This window comes from Pinus tabuliformis, chromosome 6, assembly GCF_031772625.1.
Source record: "Pinus tabuliformis cultivar Carrire ecotype Pingquan chromosome 6, CPIR1, whole genome shotgun sequence".
Classification (NCBI taxonomy): Eukaryota; Viridiplantae; Streptophyta; class Pinopsida; order Pinales; family Pinaceae; genus Pinus; species Pinus tabuliformis.
This window is the reverse complement of record NC_142292.1, coordinates 14877521-14893405: the sequence shown is the minus strand read 5'-3', so window position 1 is coordinate 14893405 and position 15885 is coordinate 14877521. Positions and strand designations below refer to the sequence as shown.

The 15885-nt window shown below is 39.3% G+C and overlaps 2 protein-coding genes across 2 annotated transcripts in view; one reads left to right on the top strand and one right to left on the bottom strand.

Moving 5' to 3' along the window:
• The window catches only part of LOC149256985 (silicon efflux transporter LSI2-like), a 244438-nt gene extending 237865 nt beyond the window's left edge, over positions 1-6573 (bottom strand). Inside the window, 2 exon segments of the mRNA XM_089413393.1 lie at positions 3194-3334; positions 6140-6573. The gene's annotated coding sequence lies outside the window, so the exon portion shown is untranslated.
• Positions 2131-8327, top strand: LOC149256984 (uncharacterized). The gene is made up of 2 exons (XM_089413398.1): positions 2131-2474; positions 8190-8327. The coding sequence occupies exons 1-2, from the start codon at positions 2166-2168 to the stop codon at positions 8220-8222; spliced, it is 342 nt and encodes a 113-aa protein (XP_089269524.1). The 5' UTR covers positions 2131-2165; the 3' UTR covers positions 8223-8327.
• Positions 8328-15885: the final 7558 nt, after the last annotated feature.

The window sequence follows — 15885 nt, the reverse complement described above, 5'->3', positions numbered from 1 at the left end:
CATGATGTAATTAAGTTTCCTAGTGATGGTAAGAGTAAATCTCATTGTAATCAATGCTTTCAAAGTCAACTAAATCAGTTAGTGTAAAAAGGGAGTTGGTTTCTAACCTCCCTAGTTTTTGGCATCGTTAGAGATTTTGATGTAATTAGTTCCTATGATGATGGATTCGACCCTTGAGAGGGGGAATTTGGTTTCTCATATATATGAAGCCTGATTGAAGTCAAAACAAGGGTTGAATACTTGGTAATCACGGTTAGAAGCTAGTGTACACCATTTTACATTGATATTAAAGACAGTTGTAGCTATAATCTTGGGATTCCCGTGGTATGCCTATTGACAGTGTTTCTTGTTAGTTTTATCATAAATTTGAATATTTATTTCTCCTTGCAACCATATGTATTCTTTCATGTGATCATCTCATTAGTTTTTAAAAAGAATTCATAAGTTTTATGCTCTGTTTTGATGAGATCTTCATGTTTGTGTTTCATTTCTTCTGATGAATGAATTCATAGTCATATGCTCATTTTGATCCTTCATTTTTCAACCCTATACCACAATGAAAACCCAAATATGTCATTAAACATACCTACCTTGCCTCATTTTCATCCCTGCAATTGATCATTCGAAACCCTAACCTAGTTCCTAGATCTATGAGCTTGATCCAACAAACTGCATTTCAAAACCCTAATGTGTTGAATACCTAGCCTAAGATCTATTTTTCTCTCCAATCACTTCATTGGTTGTGAGATTAAAGAGAGATCCCTCTCTGATTTGGTAGGGCTAGATACCAAGTCAAAATTTGGTCTGAGGTTACCTCCTTGGCTTCCTGTCTCAGCCTTGGGACACTAAGGAGTGCTAACAATCTCAATCTTTCTCCACGACTACCTAGATATACTACACCCCCAAACTTCACATTCGTATAAGTTAACAGGGGTGATGAAAGTCTCAAAGAGTAACCTTTTTTTACTCCAAATTTACAGATCGACTGACTTACAATTGTTTTCAAGCTCATAGTAAACTTTCCAACCTCCAATAATTATTTTCTTTGAGCTGATGAGGAAAGTCAATACCCAAATATTTATAAGAAAAAACCTGCTCAAGACAATGGTTATCATAGAGTAAACTACCATGGGTGATCTTTTTTTTTTCTCAAAGTTAAAGGTGACCCATAACATTTTTATACATGGTTAATCGGGTAAATGTGTGCATTTATAAGAAATTCTTCATGTTGCAATAGTTTTTTTTGTTATATTTATGACGCCTTCTGCTATATCAACCACATTAATATTTTTAATGTGGCTGTACTAGTTGCCAAAGACTTCTTATTTCAACTTAAGGTAGTTGAGGATCTATTGACTTGTTTTTATTTTTTAATTGATGATCTAGATTAATTCTCAAGGGAATATGTGTAATGTCACTTAATAATAAATAATAAATAATAAAAATAATAAATAATATAATATAATATTAAAATACACGAAAATAAATAATAAATAATAAATAAAAAATAGTAATAGTAAATAAATAATAAATAATAATAAAATAATAAATAATAATACTAAAGCTCTAAATAAATATAAATAGAAATAAAACAAGAAAGCAGTGAAAATCTGTAAAGTTATCAAAAAGTAAAAACAAAAAAACTAAAACAAGAAAGCAGTAAAGTCGCATGTTGACATATGGAGTCGTGCATGTGGTTCCCCTTCCAATGTTTGCTCTAGATGGCAAAGAAGATGAAAGGCATTCTATCATCCCATGATTTCATCATCCATTCTCTTGGGAGAATAGTGTTGTGAGACAAAGGATTCCCTAACAGTAGTACGTTGATTGAGTGCTCGGGGGTGGCCAATTGTAGTAAGATTTTGTGCAATTGAGCCTACGGTTGGGTAGAGAGTCGTCCCCAAGACTTTGTTGCAGTTAGCAGAATTCAACTAGCATTCAAACCTGAAATCACAAGTGAGAAACATCATCGCCACAGGTAAGTTGTCTCTATTCATTAATTACATGTTTTTATTTTGGGGCTGTTACATATAGTATCAGAGCCTAAGTTCAACTCTTACCGCCTATAGATATTTTAATGTAGAAAACTTCAATCTGATTAAAAAACTTCGATCTGATTAAACAAAAAAAAATAGCAATCTGATTAAACAAAAAAAAGAGCACACATGGAGGCCCCAGAGTCGAACCCTGCACCTACGGTTGCCCAAATATCCGATGAGATCGAAAATTTGCAGGACAGGGCCTCCAAATTAATTTCTGTCGAAGACGATAAAGCAAAGGAGTGCGGGAGGAAGCGGGTTCGAATCCGGAGACAAACGTTGCAACGTGTTCTGGAACAGTGTCAGAAGGCCTTAGAATCTTTGAAGGCTGACGATAATTCTGAAAATGATCCCTCGGAGGAGGACTCTGAAGCTGAAGCTGAAGCCGAGGCCGAATCTGAAACTGTTCAGTCCACGGATTCTGAAACGGCCGAGGTATGGTAATTTCTTCCGTCTCTTGTAAAGGCCAACTGGGGGTTGAATGATATTTTTTTAAACAGAGGCAATACGGGTTGAGTTTGTTGTTTCGTAAGCTTTGGTCACGATATTTCTTTTCATGTGATCGCGGATTCGAAACCCTTGATTGAACGCACAATTTTGATCGTGACTGTATTGAGGTATTTTATGGGGCGGTTTGGCCTCGTGCCTTTCAACACGGTGTGTCCCACACTCAGATCGATGCTTTCTAGATTAATATTTATTTATTGCTCGGATCTGCTTCGGAGTATGGCGGGCAAGCTTTCCAGAGGATTTGAACCTCGGCCTTCGCATATTACGTGCTTCCTACTTACCCCTCAACTCAACCATAGGCCAATGGAAAACCACTGATGTCGTTTTCAATTTTCTGGAAAAAACTATCAAGTCGTCAATCTAATCTATTTGGCACCAGTCCGTTGTTACGTCTACGAATAATTTGTTGTGGATGTGGCCTAAGTCTATGTTGCTGCCGTCAGCTGGCTTTGAATTGGGAATACCATCGCAGACGTTAACTTTTCGTCTGGTATCGGCGGAAGGGATAATGCAAACCCTTGTAATCCTTCTGCCCAGTCCATGGGCTTGCAGCATGTTTGCACTTCGATTTTCTCTAGCTTTTGTCCTGAATCTATCAAGATGCAATTTGAATTGGAATATATCAAAAATAAAATCTATAAGACCTTATTGGGCTGCCACGTAACTTCATCAGGATGATAGGGCTTCAGATGGCTGATCAAATGAGCCTGCCAATGTGCCCATCCGCGAGTCTACCGACAACTGTATTGACCGCTGCATCAAGTGGTGACACCACTGCAATTGACCTGCCAAAAGGGCATTCTCTTATATGATTCTCTAATGTTCTTTAGGTAACTCTTTGTAACGAACACTGATTGAGCAACAGTTAAAAATGTACAGTTATAGTTCAGTAGAGGAGTTAATGCAGCATATTTCTAAGTTTTACACTCTGCCATTCATCTCTATATTTTCTGTAAATACTCTTCCCAGGTTAGTTTTATAACATTGGTATCTGACCCAAGCATATAATTGGAATCTGTAAATTGTGTTGAGGTTTTTGAGAACCTGACAAAAATGTGAGAGAAAATTTCAGCATTCGAAACTTGAGATGAAAATGATTAACTAGGGAAAAATCAGGGAAATCTTTAAAGTGTTACTCCAGACCATCGAACTGAAGTAAGGTTCACCGGAACATGGAGATTACAAGAGACAAGAGGTTGTTATAATGTTTATAGAATCATGATGACTCATGGTTATTCCATACAAGTGATGCAGAGATGCACGGGATATGCTGAGCAGCATGTTTGAGACAAGTAATGGAGCAAAGAAGTCTCTATTTTGAAAGTTCTTCCACCTGAGGATGGCAGGAGATAGTTACCCATATAAGTGATGTCAGGTCAATAGTTTATCAACACGCAACAGTTGGCAAGAGACAAACTTATCCGAGGAAGATATTGCTATGGCTCTGTTTAGTAACCTACCTATATTGTACAAGAACTTAATGGTTTCTGTTGGAAGTCAAATGGAAAATCTCACAATGGGAGTTGTGAGTAGACTACTGCTTCAAGAAAAAATAAGGCACAAGGAATAATGAAGTTGGAGCAGCAATCGGTTTCTTTTTGAATTTTTCCTTCTTTAGCAAGGCAATGGATGAACATTTGTGGTTGAAGTTTAATTGCAAAGCGTGAAACTTGATAAAATAATTCAAGGAGGTCTGTATGTTGGTTTTCTCAACACAAGTTAGTGTAGTTGTATTAGACAGATTAAACCTATGGAAACTGTTATCACACAAACTTGCACCCTATTAATGCAACACCATCACAAGGTTAGCTTGAGTGTGACTTGGAAGTGTTGCCGTTATCACCTTGACAACTACTTCCAGATCTAAAAGTTGGGATCATCCAACACAAGGGAGGATTCCTTAGCAACAACTAATTTTCCTAAGGCAAGGAGTCCAAGCTTAAGTTTACCTGAGTTACTGCCTGCTTGAATCAATTTCGAAAAATAGGACATTATAGGTTGAATTGATTACTAAAGGTTAATTCCAGATTTCGTTCAAGGGTTTGATATCAAGAAGTTTGTGAAGAAGATCAAGCCTAGAGGATCTGCAGCCTAAAAGGACAGCCGCAGGGGCAATAAAAGAAGATGCGGGACAGTCTTAAGATTGCCAAGAGAGTCTGCAGCAAAGGACAGCTTAAGGCCGAGTTTTGTGACTGAGTAAAGGCTGATTTAGAGGTCTGTTTGGTGGTTAAGGTCTGTGGAAAGGAGGCTCCAGGAAGGGCTGAGCATTCAAAGAGGAGGCTGAGGCCTGAACAGGTCTAGAAGACCCTAACCGCAGCTGTAATAAGAATTCCGTCTGAAGGACGAGTTTGGTTGAGGGTCTGTTCTGTGTGTTATAGGGTGGCCGAGGGCAAGGAGGGCTGACCGTAGGTTGCCTCAGCCCCAGACACAGGACCACAGGGCAAGCAAGGCAGGCTGAGGCCCTTAGAAACAAAGGAGCTGGTTGTCGATGGTTATTTGTGCAGGGTCAAGTGCCCCAAAGCCTGTGGAAAGGTTGGCGGCTTGGCCACAGTGAGTTGAAGGCTGCTGTAGATGAAAACAGAGCAGGCTGAGTTGTACAGCAAGTAGTTTGTGGGCTGAAGGGATAAGCCCAGGTTTAAGGAGCTGGTTGTGGAGCTGCCAGATGGGCAGAAGTGGACTGTGAGCCTAAAGGAGTTGGCTGGGCAGTATTTGGTGGCAAAGGACAACCATGATCAAGGGTAGATGAGGGCACAAAGGACTTAGCCTCAGCCCAGGTATTTTGTATTGTATTGTAATGTTCCTTGTGGATTAATTGCCCCAGGGAGGACAGAATAGTCTATCCAACCCCGTTGGCTATAGTCTTGATAAAGTGGGGAAACTCCAATGTTTGGCGCAACATTGCGTAAATCTTGGGTCGGCTGGGGTTAAAAAGCCCCAATTTTGAGTGACATTTGCAACCCCTCACATTTGAGACAACCCATGAGGGAATCTATAAAGAGGAGAATTGAAATCATTTTGGATCATCAAATTAGAATTGAATTGTCTCTGTTTTCTTTAGCTTGAGGCTCCGCGAGTTTTAAGACCCCTTCTCTCTACTAATTTCTGTGGTGAAAGATTCCACTTTAGTTAGTAAAATTCTCATTTATCTTGGACTAGAAATGGTGGGATTCACCAATCTGAGAAAACAGCAGAACTCATGGCCTTTCTGGGACAGAAATTTGTGGCATCTCTGGGGAAAATTCGTGGCTTTTCTGGGGTGAAACTCATGGTTTTTCTGAGGCATAGGTCCGAAGCTGCAGGTCTGAGTTGCAGGACCAAACTGCGGTGCCTCAGGAAGGCAATCGAGGCTGCTCTGATTAGACCCTCAGAGTAGCGAGCTTAAAGAAGAGTAGTCCAGGGCTACAAACTGACAGAGGGGTCCCCCAACTACAAACAATTTCAGAATTTTGCAAAACTTGAGGAAATCAGAACACAGAGATTCAATAAATTCACAATATGAGAAAAAAGAAGATTTAAAGGGACTGTATACTTATTAATTTGGGATTTTTTTTAATAGATTGAATTTGGATTTATTTTGGCATGAGCCATACCTGTGGAGGCCGAAGATGAGCTGAAATTCGAGCAATGCGAAAGCTGGTAGTCTGCTCCGAGCACTGCATATTCCTCGTTGATTTTTTCTCAAGAAATGTTACCAGTCTCAGGAATCTAGAGATAAGATTTCATACCATGATAATGGCTTATGTTCTCCCCTTCTTATATGGCTGCCATTATGCCTTGGGAGCGCCTGATCATTCGACAGCCACTCCATAACATTTTCCTAACAATTATCTCAACATCAGGAACCAAAATAAAATTAAAACGTAATGGGATTGTGCCATGTTGTTGTCTATCTTTCCAAGGGAGAATGGATTCAAAGGAATATTACTTAGCATCCTGGCTCACTCGGGTAAATTCATCCTTAACTTTCTTCTGTTCGTTTATAATTGCATATCTTACTGTTTATTGTATTTCAATGGATGTAGGTTAATGGCAGAAAAGAAGAAATGAAGAGGTCAATATCAATCTCTAAGTACCACATGTTAACGGTTGGGTTATCCATTTGTTTTAATTATTTATTTGGAACAATAAAATAAAAATTTTACATTCAATTTAAAATAAGAAAATTGATTATAATTTAATTGTTATATTAATAGTAGGGATCATTTACCATTGTAAAAATAATTTGCTATTATTTATGATTGTAAAAATAATTTGCTAATAGTTAATAATAAGGTAGTTTCTATTTCTATTAAATATTTTCTGGCTTTTCACACTTAAAATGTGCTTATAATAATTTTAAATCGACTTCTCTCTCAACTCTAGAAAGATTTGAATCTGGATGGATAGAATAACAATTATTCCATTCAAGATAAACCCAATTGATACCTATTATATTTTTAGGTGAATGAAAATTTTAAGATATTTTGGTGATTTTCATAGTTTATTTAATTGAAAATTTGCGCTATAGTGCTTCCATGCCTAGAGAATATGGGTTTTTTATAATCTTTCATACCTTGAGACTATGGAGCTTTTTTTTATTGATCTAAAACTTTGTTATAGTGTTTTCATTTTTAAGGACCAGGAAGGTTTTATCTATCTAAAAACTTTAAAAAAAATTTAATATGCCTTTTATCAATTAGAATTAGAATTTTTTGTTTTATAAATTTTTTTTGATAAAAATGGTATTTTTTAAGAATTTTGGGATAATTTTTTAAAATAAATTGACAAACAATGAAGGATGGGTTAAAGTTGTAGAAAAGGGGAAAAATCTTTGTGCTTAGAAAGCATTGGACTAGCTCCAAAGAAGTTGTTCCTCTAGTGATGGGAAAAGAACTTATTGGTGACTCCCAACACATCTCCTCAAGGGGGTGGGGGTTATACTCTCTAGTCTCTAATCTATGCCTTAATTGTTTTGCACTTGGAGAAGACTATTCTCAAAATAAATTGAAAAACATAAACCTAAATGAATGGTTCTCATTACTCCCTAGCGAGATTAGTCAATAAGAAGCTTATGATTTTCCATGTTAAAAATTTGCAACGAAGTAGTTTCCTTGACTTTTTAGGGCTTAACAAGTCCTTGTCACTAATCCATGGTTTGGAGGATATGCTATATTTTTTCTTATTTATATATATCAAGTTTGCAAGAAGCTTGAGTGGGGGTTCAATGTTGAAATGGTCCTTCAAGCACTCTAGTTGAATGTTGCAATTTTTTTTACTAATTGTGCAAAACTTAAAGGTGGGGCTACGATATTGATTTCCTTGAAGTTATTTTTAATGACTTTCCTTATTTACTTGATTAAAATGTATGGTGAACTAATTAGGAGTGCTTACTTAGCTAAGATAGATACCTTTATGGAGCATCTAGATCATGTTTTATTGTTTAAACTTTATGATACATCAAAATCGTACACTATGATTTCAGTTTAGTTTAATTAACTGTTATGATATTGAATATAATGTTACATGAGGTTTCGTAGGAGGATAATGATGCACATGTGGTTCTTATAGTGATGATGTATCCTTATGATGATGATGATATGCATAGGCATTATGATGTTATGTCGAGGTATATTGACATATTCATTTACTACGTGATGATAGGTATTTAATGTTGAATACTCATGGTGGATATGATATGCATAACGTGGCATAGGAATTATGATGCTATAATATGAGGTTTATTGACATGTGGTTCATTTATTATGTGAAGTCATGATATGTCTTTGATGCAAATATGTTGATGTTATAACTTATGATGGTATTTCATGAGGTGAAGCATGTGATAGTTGCGTACAAATTTATGACATGCATGAGCATGCAGTTCGTTATTATTCATAATGTTGCGATTAACAATGATGAATGTTCTCATGATGACATGTAAGACTTGGCATGTGGATTATTTTCTATGATACTATGATGGTATAGCTAATGCATTGGTTGCATGTTGAGGTGTGATGATTGACAGGACTCCACAAATGGGCCGAGAGGGCCGGTTTATTTGATGATCTCGTGCGAGCCCATACGCACGAGGGAGAATAAGTAACACCATATGGGCTGGGGACAAACTCAATCAACACTACATATGCCAGTGGTTCCTTTGTCTTGTATAGCTCTTGATGGATAGCTCTTGAGGGCTATGGGACCATCTTGAGAAGGCCAAGTGCCTGATATTGAAGGCTAGGTGCCTAGTATTGTATTGGGATGTCGAAGTCTGGTAGGGGTGTAAGGACTTCGATGCCTGGGGTTGTGCGCCTTAGTGAGTTGTGGAGGGAGTGGACCAACCTTGCGAGATGCCCGGAGACATTGAGCATTGTACGGGATGCCTGCCTTGGGGCAGATGAGGTCTGAGTTAGGTGCGAGCCTTGGGGCCAGCCTTGGACTAGGATACAGATCGGGGAGGCTTATGCCTGGTTCCGAAAACAGGAAAAGGTATAGAGATTCCTTGAGATTTCCCGGGTGTTGTGAAAACTTTCAATGCCTGTTGGTTATACTAGTTCAACAAAGGGTGTAGGGCAAACATGAAGTAATAAATAATTAACTAAATAAAATGTTAAATAATTCAACTTAATTTCAAGACGAAGTTCCTTAAAGTGGGGGAGTATGTAATGTCCCTTAATAATAAATAATAATAATAATAATAATAAATAATAAATAATATAATATAATATTAAAATACAAGAAAATAAATAATAAACAATAAATAAAAAATAGTAATAGTAAATAAATAATAAATAACAATATTAAAGCTCTAAATAAATATAAATAGAAATAAAACAAGAAAGCAGTAAAAATCAGTAAAGCTATCAAAAAGTAAAAACAAAAGAAATAAAACAAAAAGGCAGTAAAGTTGCATGTTGACACATGGAGTGTGTTTCTGTCGTTCCCCTTCCAATGCTTTCTCTATTTAATAGATGGTGAGGAAGATGAGAGGCATTCCATCATTCCATGATTCCATCATCCATTCTCTTGGGAGAATAGTGTTGTGAGACAAAGGATTCCCTGGTAGTAGTACGTTGATTGAGGGCTCGGGGGTGGCCAGTTGTAGCAAGATTTTGTGCAATTGAGCCTACGGTTGGGTGGAGAGTCGTCCCCAAGACTTTGTTGCAGTTAGCAGAATTCAACTAGCGTTCAACCCTGAAATCACAAGTGAGAAACATCATCGCCACAGGTAAGTTGTCTCTATTCATATTTTGAAACTGATGTTAATTAGTTGATAAATTGTGTGTTGATTATAAATCACATGATTAATCTAATTAATTACATGTTTTTATTTCGGGGCTGTTACAATATGCTCAATATATGCTTTGTCTGAATGCTTATTAACAATTGTAGTGTGTTACAGAGTTTGTTTTTTTCCCAAGGAAAAATCGTAATCTTTCATTAATTTTGAAAAATTACATATGGTAGATGCCTATGGCATATGCATAATTGTTTGGCCTAAGCCAGTCAAGTAGTTGTCAAAAACATATAAGTTATGGCTGAAGCCATTCCCAAAAAAGTTGTACATATTCACCTCATAGGGTGTACTCATTTTGTCTAGTAAGCAAAGTAAAAACACAAATATATACATATAAAGACACTGTGTATCAACTGAAAATAAACCAAAAATCTAGGGCATGTCTGCCCTAGGATATGCCCTATCAATGTAGGGCCGGTGATAATACTGATAATGTTCTGCACCAAACTATTCCTGAATCATCCACGGCCCTCTCGGTGTGTCGTGGCCTCCTTGGATAATTTGTCAACGACTTCGTTACATTCCCTGTAAATGTGTTGACAGGTGATAGAGTTAAATTATGCCTTGAAATCCATAATTTCATCCAAGATGTTCCTAAGTGTATGAGCATGACAGTTATTGATGTTATTGAACTAATTAATGATGATTTTGGAGTCTCCGAAGATCTGTAGTTTAATGCATGAATGTGCCAGAGCAAAATGCAAGAGATGTCTGAGTGTGATCAGTTCTGCAAAGTTATTGGTTCCCTCTCCCAATACCAATTGTATTTTGTAGTGGTGTTGCTCAAATAGGAATATAATGATTCCCCACCCCCCCACATCCCTGTGCTTGGGCGGCTCCATCAAAGTATGCCCACAATATGGAGTGATTGATTGTCTCAGAGGTGCGGGAGCAGATTGTAGGAGGGTGAGATTCATCAAGGATTTCATGGTAAGCTGCGATAATTTGTCGCTGTAAGTGGCCATCAGGCCTCTGTTCCTTTGAAGACGATTCTGTTCCTTATCAGCTAGATAGACCAATAGATAAGGAGAGGGAGGCATAGAGATTTTGTATCATGATTCACAGCCATCTAGTTGTTCCATGCTTCAAGTATCGAAAGACCTAGCCAGCTTTCATGTTTGGAGAGGAGGTTTAATACATGTTGCCATAGTAGTGCACACTTCGGGCAGTGGAGAAATAAGTGGTCATTTCTCTCCTTAGCCTGTTTACAGAGAACACACCAATGTGGTCCATAGTGATATCGGCGCATAAGGTTTGATCTGGTTGGTGTCTTGTTTTTTAGCGAAGATTATGGTTCTAGGTGGCGCTTTGAGCTTCTAGATCTTTCCCCGCCAGTCTAGAAGTACAGGTGGTTTGCGCTCATTGAGAAGGTTGGGATATCCAGATTTTGGGGAGTACTTACCATGATCAGCCGGGGTCGAGATAAGCTCATCGAGACCTTCTTTGATGCGCACATGGGCTTCTTTCAGGGCATTTATGTACCCTTCCCAGATCTGTTGCCAGTTTCTGGGGATACCCAAATTTTGAGCAGCTAATCATGCCTGTTCGAAGATGGAGTTGTTCTCCAAATCTACTATCTAGGCGATCACATTGATATGCCTATATTTTAGAAATTGGATGAGCCCTGGAGGTAATTGATGCATGTTCCCCCTCCTGTCCATGGATCCATACCTATACGGGCCAAATTGCCATCATTTATTCTCCATGCGAGACCCTCTCTTATGAAAGGCATAGTATGCAGAATTGCTTTCCAAACCATAGATACCCCTGTTCAAGGCCAGGCAGGTATACGAATCCAGTCCATAAGATGATGAGGCCAAATATATTTGTGGTATGAGACTTCAGTTCAGAGGTTCTGTGTAGTGAGTAGGATCCAACCCATCTTGGCTACTAATGCATGTGCAAATACTGAGAGGTCTTTTAGTCCCCAACCTCCCCATTTCTTTGGGGGAGAGATGTGCTTCCATCCTACCCAAGAAAAAGGTTTTCCCTCTTTATATCCATTCCAAAGGAATCTGCAGCAGATCTTCTGAATGCGAGCAAGACTTCCTTTAGGAATCCAGGCCAGTGACATCCAATAAACGGGGGTAGCCTCCAAGACAGATTTAATGAGGACAAGTCGACCAACTCTAGATAGGAATTTGTGGTTCCAATTTGTCAGTCGCTTCTCAATTTTGATTAGAAGCCAAATCCAATCTGCAATCTTATAGCAGTGGGGTTTGATCCAGAACCCCAGGTACTTGAGGCCATCCTCCAAATGATGTTGTTGAAAGGGGAAATGTTGATGAGCAATTCTAGCTTCTAGGGGAGATGTATTGGAGAGGGTGATGGTAGACTTGGAGTGATTTGCTTCCATGCCGGTAGCCAAGACAAAAAGAGTGAGGATATCATGGAAGGAAGTTGAGTCCCTAAGGCTTCCATTTAGGAATATAAGGATATCATCAACAAATAGAAGATGTGTGAGATAGCAATGGTCACTCATTTTCAGACCTTGTAGTCGCCCATCCCTCTTGGCCGATGCAATGATTTTGTTGAGGCTTTCAATTACAATCAGAAAAAGAAGCGGGAAAAGTGGACAACCTTGTTGAAGGCCTCTCTCAATGTGGAAGAAATGAGATGAAGAACTATTTATGAGGACACTAAAGGTTGCCGAGGTGATACAACACATGATCCAGTCGATGAAGGGAGGGGGGAAGCCTAGATGGGTGAGGATCATTTTGATATAGAGCCAGGTGACTCGATCAAATGCTTTAGCTAAGTCAATTTTGAGGATTGCCCCTTTTAGCTTTTCTATTTTGATGGAATGGAGGGCCTCTTGGGCAGTACTAATTGCTTCATGGATTTGTATGTTCTGTAGGAAAGCGAATTATTCAGGGGAGATGTGGTGAGATAGGATGGGCCTGAGCCTGTTAGCAAGAATCTTGGCAATGATTTTGTATAGACAGTTACAAAGGGAGATGGGGCAGAAATCATTGAAGGATGCGGGGGAATCAGATTTAGGGATCAGGGAAATGAAGGTGGAGTTAATGGCCTCATACATACGTCCAGAAGTCCTGCATTCTTCCACCACCTTAAGCAGGTCATGTCCAATGAGTTCCAAAAAAGCAAGGTAGAATTAGATTGTCCAGCCATTCGACCCTGGACTTCTATCTTTCTTAAGCCATTTCAACGTACCTTCTAGTTCCGCCTGAGTGACGAGGGATGTGAGTTCCTCAGCGATATCCATGTCCACAAATCTGGGGAAGTGTCCCGCAATTTTGACAATTTCAGCAAGAGTGGCACCAGGGGGTGCCTTGAAGAGGTGCCTGAAATGCGAATTCCCCAGGTGGGAGAGCTGATTGAAGGTAGTTGTCATGCTCCCATCTTCCATGGGCATATTCCAGATAGTATTGGTGACTTTCCTTCCCTTGGCAAAGTTTTGGAAGAACTTGGTGTTCTCATCTCCAGCTTGTAACCAGACCGCTCAACTCCGGAGTCGCCAGGGTTCTTCCTGTTCCTTCAAAAATTTTGATCTCTGATTTTCCAGATTTATTAGATGAGACTTCGCATTAGTAGATATGAATCCCCTGCTTTGGTCATCCAGAAGAGTGGCCAATGACAGTTCGATTTCAGCAAGGGTATGGTCATCCCTCTTAGCTTTTTCCTTAGCCCAGTTAATGGAGAGTCTCTTGAGCTTAGAGAGGTTGGAGCAAAAGCCTTCTGCCAGAGATCCCCCCCTAGTTGGTGGGTTTGTAAGCCATAAATCAGTAACCAGCTGAATGTAGGATGGGTTCGCAAGCCAGGTGGAGTTGAATTTATACGACGCCCTTGGTTTTTGAGGGGGACTAGGAATCTCCATATAAATGGGGGAGTGGTTCGATATACCTCCAGATCCAACCCATTGTCTATATAGGGAAAGTTTTTGTATCAAAGAGTCCTTAATTAGAAATCTATCCAGTCTCCTGGCCAAAGTAGCCTCACCCACTCTCCAATTCTGCCAGGTGGGGAGGGGTTTTATCATAGGGATATTCGTCAGATGATGATGTTCAAGCAACAACTCCATAGTTTCTGTAGGCGAATCCACCTGTGCATTTGTCCCCAATATTCCCCGAAACATATGGAGAAGTTCAGGTCACCACCGATGATGAGATTATCCAGGGAAGTGAGTGATAAATTGAGGAAGCAGTTCCAAAAGGCCTCTCTGCTATGACATGGCCCATATACATTGATCAAGCAGAGGTCCATCCCCAGTTTAGATGAAAAAATGTCCATGCCAATGAAACCAACACCCCCCTAGCAGGCCTTTAGGTTGATGGTATGGGGGTTATATCCCATGGCCAGACCTCTTGATCTCCCTATGACATCAAGGGATTGAAAGATCCAACCAGGCTACAGAGAGCCGAGAGTACGAGAGGTAATGTCATTCGCTCCCAAAGTTTCTTGTAGGAATATGATATCAACGGACTCAGATTCAAAGAGTCTTCTGAGGGCTAGATTTTTGGGCAAGCTAGCCAAGCCCCTGCAATTAAAGGAAAGCCACTTCATGGGGGCGGATTTGAATGGGTATTCATATCTCTAAGAACCTGTTAAGGTGATGATTGTCTTCCCGAGGCCACTTCTGCCCCGACAATAAGGATAGCTTTGGATAAATGGGATTTACGAGCTCTGTTGGATTCGAGGGGGTGGGGAGAGGGGATCAGGCCCAAGCCAGAGGGGGTAGAGCAGTCCTTAGATAGTGGGAGGCGAGGCCTAAGGTTGTAGGGGTGGGGTGGATAAGAGAGGAGTGAAGGTATGGTGGAGGGGGAGGGAGAGGGATTAGGAGGGAAGGATGGGGGGGTGGTCGAGAGGACTAATAGGTGCGTGGCAAGGGGGTCGGGGATGGTGGAGTGGGAGTAATCCTGGACCGATGTAGATGCAGTATGCATATGCAGTGCAGTACATGCAGGAGAAGAAATAAAAACAGAGTCAAAGAGAGGAGGAGTACCCGAGGAGTGAGCAACCTCAGCAGTGGCCCTCGATCTAGTCATCAGCGGGGAGGGAGGACTGGGAGTGCTTATAGTAGCCTGGTGAGATTGAGAGCCCTTCCTGCTCATTGTCATGGTAGCCGATGGAGTCGACCCAGGGATGGATGCAGGGGCCTTTTCCGCCTCACCTTTTGGTCCCTTAGGAGGGTCTAAATGCCTTCGCACCAATGGGCATTGCTTGAATAAGTGTCCCACTTTGTGGCACCTAAGACATCTGAAGGGGACTCCCTCATAATCCAGGATTTGTATCCTTTCAGATGCATGCACAAGCCTATGAAAAATAGACTGCAGTCGCACACACAAGACTATGAAAATTTCTATTACCAAGTTTGTTAGGTTGCATTGACTTTTAATAAATTTAAAAATTTAGATTTGTGCCACGTGGCTCCCTACCCACCAATTTCCTAGGGATTTGAGATTATTCCAATTCTAATAAGTTCCTCCATGATAAGTTCCCCATTATTATTTATAACATTCATTTATACATAAGAAAATTTTATTTAGCAAACTTGTCCATTACTTTTAATAAATTTTAAAAATTAGATTCTTGCCACGTGGCTTCCTGCCCACCAATTCTAATAAGTTCCTCCATGATAACTTCCTCATTATTTTTTATAACATTCATTTATATATAAGCATATTTTATTTAGCAAAATGGCCAATTTTACAATAAGATGTGTAATTCTTTTTTTTTTCTCAAGTTAAAGTTGACCCATAACCTTTTTATACATGGTTAGTGAGGTTAATGTGTGCATTGGTAAGACATTCTTTGTGTTGCAATAGTTTATTTTGTTATATTCATGAAGCCTTTGGCTATATCAACCACATTAATATTTTTAATGTGGTTGTACTAGTTTATAACAATATGACACGATTCTTAACCATGGATATTCACCCCCACTTTACAGTGGATATTATTAATATGTAAATAGACATTGTTACAATACCATGGCTTATCAATAACAGTTCCCAAAAAAACATAACTCATTTCACAATCAAAATATTTTATAAATTTTTTTATTTAATTTAATTTTATAACATTTTTAAAAATTAAATC

Coding starts and splice junctions, on each gene's coding strand:
- LOC149256984 (XM_089413398.1), top strand. CDS start 2,166: ATGGAGGCCCCAGAGTCGAACCCTGCACCTACGGTTGCCCAAATATCC. Junction 2,475..8,189: donor CGGATTCTGAAACGGCCGAG/GTATGGTAATTT, acceptor ACGTGATGATAG/GTATTTAATGTTGAATACTC.